The following is a 13,261-nucleotide window of genomic DNA, read 5'->3' as shown; positions in this document are numbered from 1 at the left end:
TTCCCGCTTATCACCCTTGCCCTCCTCCTTCACCCTCCCCTACGCCCACCTCAATCCATCTGCCTTTTTTTTTGTCTGCCTCCACCTATCATCTACCTGTCTCTGTCTTCCAACTCTACCCCTCCCCTTCCCCTACCTGGCTCCATCTGTCCATTAACTTCAACCCCTCCCTGGTCCACCAATCACCTGCTGGCCCCTGCCTTGCCACTCCCCCTCTCCTCTGCACTGGCTATCTTCCCTCTCCACTCTCAGTCCGATGCAGGGTCTCAGCCCAAAACATCAACAATTCCTTTCCCTTTGTAGATACCGCCTGACTCTCTGAGTTCCTCCAGCAGATTGTTTGTTGCTCCAGATTCCAGCGTCTACACTGAGTAGAAAACTGAAACTGAGTGGAAGTATATCATCCTCAATCCTGCTGGACTACCTAAGAAGAAAGCATTCTTGTAAGGCTGCTGTGTGCAGGGTCAATTGATACTTCCACAACCAAATCTTTGTTAGATAAAGGTATTGGGATGCAGAACCATGGTAAGTTAATAGATCTGAGGTACAGATCTGCTGTCATTGAACTGAATGGTGGTGCAGACTTAGAGACTAAGTGGCTTATATACCCTCAATGGAGACAACAAATGTGCCTTTGCACAATAGTGTGCAGCATGGTTAGAGTATTGACCATACCAGATGCCAATAAAGATTGATCTACTCTGCTGTATTTCATGGCTCAGATGGTACTGATTCTTTACGTCTGAACATGGATGAAGACTGTGGGAATGTTTCTGATATATTAATTACAATAGGCTTTTCAAGCTGCAAGTGATTCAGGGCTGGGTTATACAACTTGTGAATTAGCTTTTGCTGACCCTGCCATGTGCAGAGAGCAGAAACTCAAAACCACCAGTAGTGTCCATCCTAGCTGACAACTTGTCAACTGCTGGTAAGCTCTGGAATTCATTACACCCTGAAGCAAAGGCTTAACCTGTCAACATGTTGGATCTATCATGAGTAAGAGGTTGTATTAGTGTTAGGGAAGTATTTCAGCTGCTGGTCACTTTCAGAGACATTCCATTTAGTTGCATTGAAAGCATTCCTTGTGTGTCACATTAGGGAAAGTAAGGAGAGGGCCAGGCTTGATGCTGAGCTTCAGAGCTCTCAGGCAGTTCTGGATTCATTGGTTCATGACTGCCATCATACTAACTACAGGGGACAAAACCATCCCACCTTGGATTGCAGGTACACAGTGAATGTCTCATCTGCCTCATTCCGCAACAGAATCAATGAGGAACTGGGAGGGAGAGCAAATAATTCCACTTGCTCCAAACCATAAGAGAGACCTGAATGTATTTCGCATTTACTACAACCCTGCACTCATTGTAACCAAATAAATACCTTTCCAGCAACTTTTATGTAAGAAGCATTTTTACATAGCCAATTTACACAGAATAAAGTTGAACAGTCAATCTAATAATGATAAAAGAGAGAGCTGCCCTGGTTTTGGACTGATGTCTTCTGCACCAGGCCGCTTGGATTTTGTGAATTTTAACTGTGTTTTAGACTCTGTAGCAGGACTTGAACTCACAGCCTTCTGATTCCAAGGTGTAAGTGCTACCACAATATGGGGATGGAAAGCTGAGGAAAAGCTCCACTTTCCCAAGCAGTGGCCAAGCTCCCAAGATGGGAGGAAAGAAATGGTGATTGATCCCAATTGTTCCAACAAGTAGTTGAGCTGATCAGAATGAGTAGGGGGATCAGAGATTGCTAATGAAAGAGACTCTTTGTTCTGAGCATAAAGAGGGAAGGAAGATAATAATTTACCAATTCAATGCAAATATTTTTCATTATCTAGCATCCATTAAGTATGGTAAGGTGTCATCTAACAGGAATCCACATTGACTTAAAACAAAAAGTGCTGGGAATACACAACAGGTCATGCAGCGTCTGTAGAGAGAGAAATAGAATTAACATTTCAAGTCGAGGGCCTTTCATCAGAACTGGAAAACTCAATCTGAAATGTTAACTCTGTTTTTCACTCCAGAGATGCTGCCTGACCTGCTGACTATCCCTGACATATTCTGTTTCAATTTCTAGTATCTCTTTAGATAGTTTAATATTCAATAATGATCCCACAACATGCCTATTAAAGGAACAATACAAAAGCAAAAGTTCATTTGCACTGTTGCAATTTGTTAAATGCTTTCAGACATGAAAAAGATAATCAGGTTAATGTTAATCAAAGTTGTTTGCCCAGCCTAATCGGTTACCTAGTGTCACATGTCCCATTTCTTCATACAGGGCTCTTAAATGCCCTGTGAAAAGCACTAACAAGTCACTTTGTTCAAAGGTAGTTAGAGCTGGGTTGTAAATGCTAGCCTTGCCAACAATGCTCAGATCGTGAACAATGAACAAATAAATAAAAGTGTTTGCTATTAAATTGCAACATTGAGTCAATCCCTTCCAGTTGTCTACTCCCAGAATCCACCAAGCCAGTTCCTATTGAGATTTGTTTTTCATTTTTTGGTTCATTTTCTTTTCTCAGAGAGATTAAAGTCCAAAGACTATGCAGCCTTGCATTATCTCATTTGAAGAAGAGATATTATATTGTGGGATGACAAGCAGAGTGTGGCTAAGGGGCCACGAAACTTGATCTATGTAATGTGCCACACTTCATTTGCTGCAGCCTGCCTCACCAATAAACTGTACCCAACCCACTTTAGTCAATGATGCATCCTCCACCCAATTCACCTTATCCAATGAGCTGCACTGTATTCAACTCAGTAGCTAATAAAATATTTTGCATTCAAATATAATGCAGCCAGTAAACTACTTTGTGTCAATATAGCTTAGTCAAGGAACAACCCTGCACCCAGCACAACTTAGCTCGTGAGCTACCTTGTAATCATTATAATTTAGCCCTGGCCATGTGCTATACCCTACACTTACCAATCAATAAACTACACTGTCCCCAGCACCCTGTACCAAGGTCGAGGTTGGGAGTTTTTGTTATTCAAGGGAATTTAAAGAACCGATGTTCAACATCCCTTTCTTTTCCATTAGTACAGACTGGCAAAGCTTTAGGAATGATATTTATGATCACCAAGAATGACACAGACTGAAAATGAATTCAAACATATACAGATACTTTTGTGTCAAGGTCCACATTCTGAAAACACCCCTTGAAGCCAAAGTGAGTGATTGGTGATCCTAATGAGTGATGCAGCCTGTCTGTTCTCATTTGTTTAGATAGATTACATCTGGATTGCCACTGTTCCAGCACTACTATTGACTGGAACAGTGTACTTCAGGCTGAAGAAACTATTATGTGGCAGGTGACAGGAATATTCAAAAAACCCTTCTTCAGGGGTTGATGGGGTGTTAACGGGTTCCTTCTTCTCCTTTTCAATATAAATTAAGAACTCTGGTATTTCACATGGACACACAGTGAGCCAAGGCAATTCAAAAACTCTAATCTGCTGTAATTAAACTCTCAACAATAATATGTGTGCCTATAAAGCTGCAGGGAGGTTATAAGGCATTGGATTCTGTTGGGGGAACAGATTGAGAAAGGGTTGTGTTGGAATTCCAAAGAGATTCTAGTAATTCTATACGTAGGTTTGAGATAACAGTTTAAGAGGTAATGTATTCTACTTTTTATTCACAGCATCTGGTATGTTCAATTGGGCATAGCATTTGTTTAATATTAATATTACTTCAATATGGATCTTAATGGAAAGCACCCTACTTTATAATCAAACTGACTATTTCATTAAATTCTGAAAACAATATAACACAACCATGCAATTTTATGGAAGCATTTATAATTGCAGGCTGAAATTTCTTTACCTTTCATCTTTACATCTGTTTTCGTTCAACATTTGCAAAGACTTATGCACCTTGAAAGTTCCCTGGACGTACCAATATCTCTTGATGTCGACTACAAAGGGGCTTTAGAATAGCTCTCAGTGGTTGGTGGGGAGGTAGTGGTAAGGGGTGGAACAAGAGCAGTGAAAGTCAACTCGGATTCCCATCTTTCTCCAAGGCCAAACCTAGTCAGGCAGGGGAGAGGAGGGTGTGTGAGATATAGCTTGGGGTCTCTTATTTACTATAAAAAATAATGCTTTAATGTTATCGTGTAATTTGTCCAGCAATTTGCAATGAAGAGATACATCATGAGTTATAAATCAGCACAACTTGCTGGATGATTTGCACTGTTTCACTGTTAGCTCGCCATCAACTTCTCTGGGAGTTTCAAGAAATTTCTGCCGTTCAAATAAACTGAACTCCCTGCAGAAAAAGAGGAGCTACATTTAACACTACGGGATCCAATTTAATTCTGAGATTTAGGTTCCTACACTGCCATTAAAACACTGGTCCAGGTAGGGAACAATTGAGATTCACAAGTCTCATTCCCACAGACGTTAAATTGTTCCTAAAGGTTTCTAAAATTTTGAATATAGTTTCTTTCCTTTTTCTAAAGCCATCTTTTTCTTTCTGTCTTTCTATTCCTCTTTTTCTTTATCTTTCTGTATCTAAGTCACCTTAATTCCCTGCTGGTTTCTTTCTTGATCACATTGGTTAAGGTGACAGACCACAGGTTCCATCATATCCTTGTCTCTGCTGCCCTCACCACACATTTATCAGTTCTCACCTCAAGACGTTGTCAGCATAACTGAAGGATGGCACAAATGCACTGCTGGAGTTTCAGAACCTCATCCACAGATAGTGGTCAATGAGCAGAAGCCCCAATAGGAAAGCTACTCCTTAGTCATCTGGTTCGCTACTGATCGGCGTCAACCCTGGCAGCAGTGCCTGATTTCTTCTCAGTGATCTTTAGGTTAAAGTCATAGAGAGCTACAGTATGGAAACAGGCCCTGCAGTCCACCAAATTCATATCGACCATCAACCAACCAGTCACACTGTCTCTACATTAAACCCTGTTTTTAATCCCGCAATATTCTCATAAGCTCCACGATTCTACCAGTCATCCACACACCAGGGACAATTTAGTGTCCAACTAACCTACTAACCTGCAGGTCTTTGGGGATGTGGGAGGAAACCCACACATTCACAGGGAGAACGTACAAACTATACACAGGCAGAATCTGAGGTCATGATTGAATCAGGATCTCTGGCATTGTGAGACAGCAGCTCTACTGGTGAGACACCGTGTCTCCCTATGGACATCTGACAAGGTAAACTATAATGCGGATCCACTATTTGTAAAATAATCTGCCAGCTCATTCTCTCCAAGGTCACAGTTGAAGTACCCATATATTAGGAGTTCAGGGAGTACAAAAGAACTAAAGCCCTTCCTAGTAGTGTGGAGGTTAGCGTAACACTATTACAGTGCCAGCGACCCGGGTTCAATTCCAGCCATTGTCTGTAAGGAGTTTGTATGTTCTCCCCGTGCGTCTGCGTGGGCTTCCTCCAGGTGCTCTGGTTTCCTCCCACATTCCAAAGATGTACGGGTTAGGAAGCTGTGGGCATGCTTGGTTGGTGCTGGAAGCATGGTGACACTTGCAGGCTGCCCCCAGAACACTCTATGCAAAAGGTGTATTTCACTGTGTGTTTCGATGTGTATGTGACTAATAAAGATATCTTATCTTACACTGCTGTCAGGTGATGAGAGCTGAAAAAATTTGGAAAAAACAAATGGCCTTTCTGCTGCGTTTGAGCTGGTGAGATGGTAGAAGCAACTTTCACAGCAGGAGAAACATCCTGTGTTTCTTTAAACAATCAGTGTTTCCTTCTAAAGAAATCCGAGAAATATATAGATATATAGTTCTAATACCGCTGGCAGGGGTTGAGTCCAGGGAAAGACGGCTGGATGAGTTGAAGATGCTATTGTTTTTCTATTGTCCAAAACAATCGAACTTGATTGTGTGGTCACTCTTGGAAATTGATATAAATCGGCAGGGTATTTCCTATGATGTCTTAATCACAGTTGTGCTCAGTCTTCCCACTGGGAAGTTGTTCACTCAACAGAACAACTTCACGGTGTCAATGATGCCAAATGTGCTGAGGTAACTTGTGGTCATAAAAGAGAGGAATTCTGGGATTTTCAAGGTCTTGAGATAGAACACTCATTAAATGTAGAAAATTAATAAAAAGCTGCAGATGTTGGCAGCCTGGAATAAAAAGAGAAAATGCTGGAAATACTCAGCTGGTTAGGCACCAGTTGTGGAGAGAGAGAGTCAACATTTCATTTCAATGAACTTCACCAGGTGAAGGTTGTGATGAAGGTTCATTGACCTGAAATGTTCCCTCTCTGAAAAAGCTGCTTGACCCAATAAGTATTTCCAGCAGTTTCTCTTTTTGCATTCATGATATCATCTCCTATGCAAAGATTCCGCAGGTACTGGAATCCGGAGCAACAAATAATCTGCTAAAGGAATTCAGTGGGTCAAGCAGCATCTGTGGGAGGAAAGGAATAGTCAATGTTTTGGGTTGACACCTTGCATTTTCAAAGTCCTGGTGCAGGGTTTTGACCCGAAACCTCGACAATTCCTTTCCTCCCACAGAATCTGCTCAACCCACTGAGTTCCTCCAGTAGGTTGTTTGTTCTATCATTTCCCATGTGTTAAGTAGGTGTGGCAGAAAGTTTGCAAACTCATTTATTCAGGGATTAATAGAGTGCAGGATTTAATTTATGTGCTAACAATAGTGTTCCTTTAAACTTTGAACAGACCCAAGTTCTCCTTTCACCTCCTCATCTGAAATGTCATTCAGTTTGGCAAGTCTTTCATGAATCTCTACTTGTGCAGCATGTGGGCAGATCAGACCCAGACATCAAAGCCAGTGGGAAGACTGAACACAACTGTGATTTAGATATCATCGGAAATACCCAACAGATTTATATAAATTTCCAACAGTGAGCACACAATTAAGTAATTTAAGGGATTTGGATTGGTTATGAAGAGCAATAGCGAATACTCAATTCTGAAGGCACACTACAATCTAATTGATGGGTTGGGGTCTAATAATAAATGTGAGAACCTGAATCGAGTTGAGAGTTACAGTTATGTATGAAATAATGGAGGAGTCACAGACTTGAATCTACTTCAGGGCTTCAGATGGTATTTGGATTTGTTTTAATTTCTTTGGTTAGAGGTCAGTCGGGTACCTCCTTGTCAACCCAGGAATAATCCACAGATGGTTTGAGGAGCTGTTGGTAACCCTGCCGGTTGAAGTTGTTACATCTTTATACTGTGGGCCGCGTTAACACTCTTTTCAATAATGAGATGCATGAGAAATAAGACTACATCATCTGGCCTGATCTGCCATTCATCAAGATCATGACTGATCTTCCATCTCAGCACCACTTTCCAGCACTATCCCTACAGATCTTGATTTGCTTAATGAGCAGAAATCTATTATCTCTGACTCAGCTCAGAAGGTGTTTCTGTGCTCATGGAAACTATCTCTGAAAACCTTTCACCATTCATTAATTTTGGTGATAGACACCAGCACAAATGACTCCAATAACTCAACCATCCAGGGCTTCTGCTGGTTTCCAGATATGTGTGGTCACATTGGCTGCATCGGATAATGATGTTTACAGGAATGTATTCTAGAACGTGTGTCACACACTGGGACACTTTCCTTCCGTTTGTTGCCCTTGAGTTTTGGTTTGCAATGATAGAATAAATCCATAAAATATTATCCTGTAAAAACATGCTTTATCAAAATGTTATAGCTTCAAAATGAGCCAGTATATATTACACAGCCTGCAAATGTAAAATGAGGACTTGCCATAGCAAATTTATTTGGGAAGGAAAATCGTTGCAGACTTTTTTCCTCACAAGGCTGTGGGTTTTACTAACCTCCTTGAACACATTTTAGTAAAGCATACAATCAACCACCACACACAGACTAAATTACATATCAAGCAACCAGCAAACCAACCTGATGGTGCCTGAGTTTACCTCCTACATGCTGCATGGTAATGAATGCTAATTAATGGCATAAAACTTTGGCAATTTGTCCTGAAGATGCCAATAACTGCTGGTGCTGCATTGCAATGGAAACCTAAATCTTATCTGGGCTAGTGCAATTCAGATTAAAAGGCAGAATTGGGTTCATCTATTTACATTTACAAAATACAATTGTGATTCTTGCAAACTAATAAGTACATATTGATCTGCTTTCTCGCTTAAATGAATTGAAACAAGAGAAACAACACTTCATGCTCACCTCTAGGATTTGAACAAAAGAAAACATTTTATCAGACTGACAAGAAAAGAAGTTACTAACCACTAAGTATAGAAGTTGGGATGCTATGTTGCAGTTATACAAGACATTGGTGAGGCCACATTTGGAATATTTTGAGTTTTGGTCACCCTGCTATAGGAAAGATGCCATTAAGCTGGAAAGAGTGCACATGAGATTTACAACAATGTTGCTGGGACTCCAAGGACTGAGTACAGAGTGGTTGAGCAGGTTGGGACTTTATTCATTGGAACCATTGGAGAATGAGGGGTGATATGGTAGAAATGTTTAAAATCATGAGGGGCATAGATAGAGTGAAAGTGCACATTCTTTTTCCCAGAGATGGGGAATCAAGAACTAGAGGACATAGGTTTAGCATGAGAAGGGAGAGATTTAATAGGAATCTGACGGGCAACTTTTTCACCTAGAGTATGGTCAGTAGATGGAATGAGCTGCCAGAGGAAGTGGTTGAAGCAGGTACATGAACAACATTTAAAAAGCACTTGTTTTAGATAGTGTACAGGAAATATTTAGAGGGATATGGGCCAAACGTGAACAAATGGGACTAGCTTAGATGGGAATCTTGGTCGGCATGGACCAGAGAGGCCGAAGGGCCTGTTTCCATGCTGTATGACTCTATGAATTTGTTCAAATCAAATATAGTTAAGTATTATGAAAGTTAAATGACCAGCTCCTGGGAAAATGCTGCTTGTTGTGATGTATATTTTCATCACAGTGTGCATGGGTATGTATTTTCCCTAGGCATATATGCAAATGGCAGTGTGAAAGTAACTGTGAAAATGACTGAAGAGATTGCTGCTCTTCTATGCAATGTGTTCTGTGATTGGTGGCATCACTGGTAGTTTGTACTGCTCCCTAAAACTTTGTAGAAATCTGAGGGGAGAAAGTTGTCTTTAGTAGCCACAAGTGTTAAATACAAGAGAGTTTCTGGAATGAAATGGAATCAAATGTGCCAAATTCAGTTTTAGCAGGGAACTGAGGTCAGGTTGGAGAATTTCTTTGCCCACTCCAAATTCTGTGAAGTCACTTGGATCTGATTGGGAGTAAAACCCACACCTGTTGATTTTAAGAAGTGTTATGTAAAAATATGACACTTCAATTGGAAAATGCATCCCAGAGTGAGGGGAAACTGAGGCATGCAGGTCAGAAGGTTCAAATCTATAACTGATTTCAGCTGGGTATTAAAGTGCTACCTTTATAATTTTGTTACAGTTTAGTACAGCAATCCCAGTTTGAGAAGGAAAATAAGGTCAACAAGTTATGTTACCAGAGTAGGCCATTCGGCCCATCGGCCTTGGTTGTGTAGCTCCTCACACTCTACTTTAGCTAACGTTTCAATCCATTCTACTTTATTCATTGGCTATTCATTGGACTGTTCTGGTAATGTTTCTATATCAATAGTTTGAGTTTGAAGATTATCTAATATCCAGCTGGCACTCACTGTAAATGTATGAAGATGAATCAAAGGACAAAATTTAATGAGGGCAGGTTTTGATCGGGAAATGGAAAGGGATTTGCTTCCTTCACCCATCTACACCAAATTCCCCCAGCCTCTGAATTTGATGAGAAGATCCCTTGAAAGATCTTATCCCAGGGAGTCTTTTAAAAACATATTAAGATAGGTGGCATAGCTGGTAGTGCAGCTGCCTCAGTTTCAATCCTGACCTGAGGTGCTGTCTACGTGGAGTTTTTATGTTTTTCCTGTGACTGCATGTGTTTCTTCCAGGTGCTCCAGTTACCTCCCACGTCCCAAAGATGTGCAGGTTGGTAGATTCCTCGGCTGTTGTAAATTGCTCATATTGCTCCGAGTGTTTAGTGGTAGAATCTGGGGGGAGTTGATGGGAATGTGGGGAGAATGAAATAGGATTAATGTAGGATGAGTGTAAAGGAAGGTTGATGGTCAGTACAAACTCAGTGGGCAGAAGGGCCTGTTTCTGTGCTGTGTGATACCGCACATACAAACTAGGAGAAGGAGTAGGCCACTCAGTCCTTTGTCCCTTCTGTACCATTTAATAAAATCATGGATGATCTGATTGTATCCTCAACTCCACATTCCTCCCTAACCTCAATAGCCTTTTACCTTGCTCATCAAGAATCTACTCGCCTCTGCCTTAAAAATATTCATAGACTCTACTTCCACTACCCTTTGAGGAAAAGAGTTTGAAAGAACTGAGAGACAAAAAAAAAATTACCTCATCTCTTCCTTAAATCAACGGTCCATACTTTTAAACAACCGTCCTCTAGTTCTAGATTCTCCCATAAAAGGACATGCCCTCTCTACATCCACCCTGTCATCCACCCTGTCAGGCACCCTGTAAAATAGGCATTTAGTATGTACAGAAAAAAAATCTTGTCGACCAGCAAAGGCAGCTGTTGGGGTACACTGTGTAATGTCGCACAAGCCGCTAGACTTTGCCAGGGTCAAAGTTCAAGGCAGCTGCCATTTTGGCAATGGATGAACGATCCTGGATCATAACATTACACTACGCAGTTGGCTGCCCTCCTGCACTGACATTACACATGGCACACAAAATTACAATCCCTCGAGGCAAGACCTTAAGGCCAATAACATACATGCTGTTCAATTCCATCTTATGTCACTTTGACTCCTTTTCCATCTGGCACATAAAAATTTGCTTGCTATCTAATGGGACCTGTCACTTACTCATCGTGTGCCTGTTCCAAGTGTCTCTTAGGGTCACACAAATATGACAACAATGACATAGACTTATATAGCACCTTTAAAGTTATAAAATGTCCCAAGATTTCATCAGAGAGAAATCACAACATTAATTGACAGTACCCAAATGGAAATATTAGCACAGATGCATTTTCAGAGAGATAAGTTTTAAGAAAAGTCAAAAATAGAGCATAATATTTTCTGTTTTATCTTGAGTTCAATTTGTGTTTTTATTTTGGTTATTAACAATGCTTGGCAAAATCATATTTTAAGTTATCAATAAAATTATTGTCAATGCAGATTGTTTTCATGTAAATAAATAAAACTTAATTTTTCATCCCAAAGTGTTCTTTTAATTTATTTTCACTAAAAAAAAACAAAAAGTTCAGGGGGCCAACTATGAAAGAAAGTTGGGAGATTCATGGTGAGAATCCCAGAGCTTTGGGCCCAGCAAGCTGAATGCAGAACCACAATTAGTGGAAAGTAGGGTATTGGGAATGTGCAGGAGCCAGAATTAGAGCAATATTAAGGTGCTTGACCTTTAAGCAATGTGCCACCATAGGATGAAATCTGCTCCTTGTGTAGAGAAGGGTATTTCACTGCACTAAATGCAAAAAAATGGCAGAAACACTCAGCAGGTCAAACAGCATCTGTGGAGAGAGAAGCAACGTTAACATTTCAGATTAATGACTTATTCTGGTAACTCAGTTTTGAAGCTGAAACACCTTCACATCACCGTACCTTTAGTCATCCTGACTCCAAGCCCTGGAATGGAGTTCCTTTCCGAAAACATCACCTTCTCTCTCCTTTAAACCACTCCTTAGACCCACTTCTTTTATCAGGTGTTTGACCATTTATCCTAATGCCCCCTTTTTGGTTTTAATATCAGTTTTTCAAGTCAAGCTGAGTTTATTCTCACATGCATAAGTACGGTGAGGTACAGGTACAATGAAAAACTTGCAGCAGCATCACAGTCACGTAGATTCAGACAACACACAGAAAGTTAGTTATACATAAAGTATACAAGACAGTGAAGAATATGTCTTTGCAAAACAAGACAATAGTGCAAAAAAACCACAGAGACAAGTCCATGGTCATGCAAGAGGAGGTCTATAGAGTTCCATTGCTGAGGTAGGGTTAGGGTTGTGCAGGTCGGTTCAAGAATTGCTGGTTGTAGGAAAGTAGCTGTTCTTGAACCTAGTGGTGTGGGACTTCAGGCTTCTGTACCTCCAGTCTGATGTTAGCAATGAGAAGAGGATGGTGGGGATCCTTGGTAGACTGGGCTGTGTCCTCTACTCTCTGCAGCCTCTTGCATTCCTGTGCATGATACAACCATTTTTGTCCTGTGAAGCATCTTGGGGCTTATTATTACCTCTATTCTCACAAAATATGAGTGTCTTTGCTCTATTTTCACAAATAACCATAGTCATTGCACTCTCTGTGAACCTGGCAGCTGTGTTCTCTCCACAAGATATGTGGAGATGCCTCATGGTGGGGGTGGCTGGGGGCTGAGGCGGGCAGGCCGGATGGTTCCTTTGATGCTGGTATCTGTTACTGTGGCTGACCCTGTGCATTTCTTCTGTCTCCCTTCCCTGCCCTGCCCCCCCACCCTTTATCCACTGCTGCAGGAGGAGCAGCTAATGCTACACCACGAGCAGACAGAATGTGGCAAAGGGAAGTGTCCATATGACCCTCAGCAGCGAATAGCCTCAGCGATGATTGGTGAGTAGTCGTGGACAGGGACAGCCCTGGGTGGAGTGGAAAGTGAGTGCGACAGTGTGCCATTTCAGGAATGTTTGTGCTGGCATGCTTTGAAGTCACATTTGTTAAAATTTATATGTTATAATAATAGTTAGCTCTTCTAACAAGTGCTCACCTTGTTCTTATTTTTGTGTAATTAATGGGTTGTATTGAATTCGAGGCAAGTGAAGATTGATGTGGCTGGATGAGAGAGAGCTCTGTTCCATTGTGCATTTGATGTCAGCATTAGGGGATTGCATTGCCTGTTCAGTGCCAGCCTCAAGTGCCTTGACATTTCAGCTCAGACTGAGTGATTGTTCTAAAAAGTGATTCAACAGAGGTATAGACATACATGAAATGGAACAAGGTTATAGTGATGGACCACCCCAATCGGAGAGTCTGAGATCTCCCACTCCATCCATTGACACATCAACTGCAATGTAACACTCCTTCATCATCATCATCTGAAAAATATGGTTTGATGTCAATCTTTTGACATTTAGTGATATTTTCCATTTCCCTTGTTACATATCATTGCAAACTCTGAGTGACATTACCCATTCATCACCAGATTATTTGGCCTTCGTCCTTGCAGAAAACAGAGTTGAGATTGTCTGATAC

At 41.1% G+C, this 13,261-nt stretch overlaps 1 protein-coding gene across 1 annotated transcript in view; it reads left to right on the top strand.

The window, feature by feature from the left end:
- Window positions 1-13,261, top strand: part of sema3h (sema domain, immunoglobulin domain (Ig), short basic domain, secreted, (semaphorin) 3H) — a 145,604-nt gene that overhangs the window by 74,916 nt on the left and 57,427 nt on the right. Inside the window, exon 5 of the mRNA XM_052017396.1 lies at window positions 12,529-12,622. Coding sequence (XP_051873356.1) covers window positions 12,529-12,622 — 94 coding nt within the window. The remainder of the gene's footprint in view (window positions 1-12,528; window positions 12,623-13,261) is intronic.

The sequence above is a fragment of the Pristis pectinata genome, chromosome 6 (genome assembly GCF_009764475.1).
Source record: "Pristis pectinata isolate sPriPec2 chromosome 6, sPriPec2.1.pri, whole genome shotgun sequence".
In the NCBI taxonomy this organism is placed as follows: Eukaryota; Metazoa; Chordata; class Chondrichthyes; order Rhinopristiformes; family Pristidae; genus Pristis; species Pristis pectinata.
This window is presented reverse-complemented; position numbering and strand designations above follow the sequence as displayed.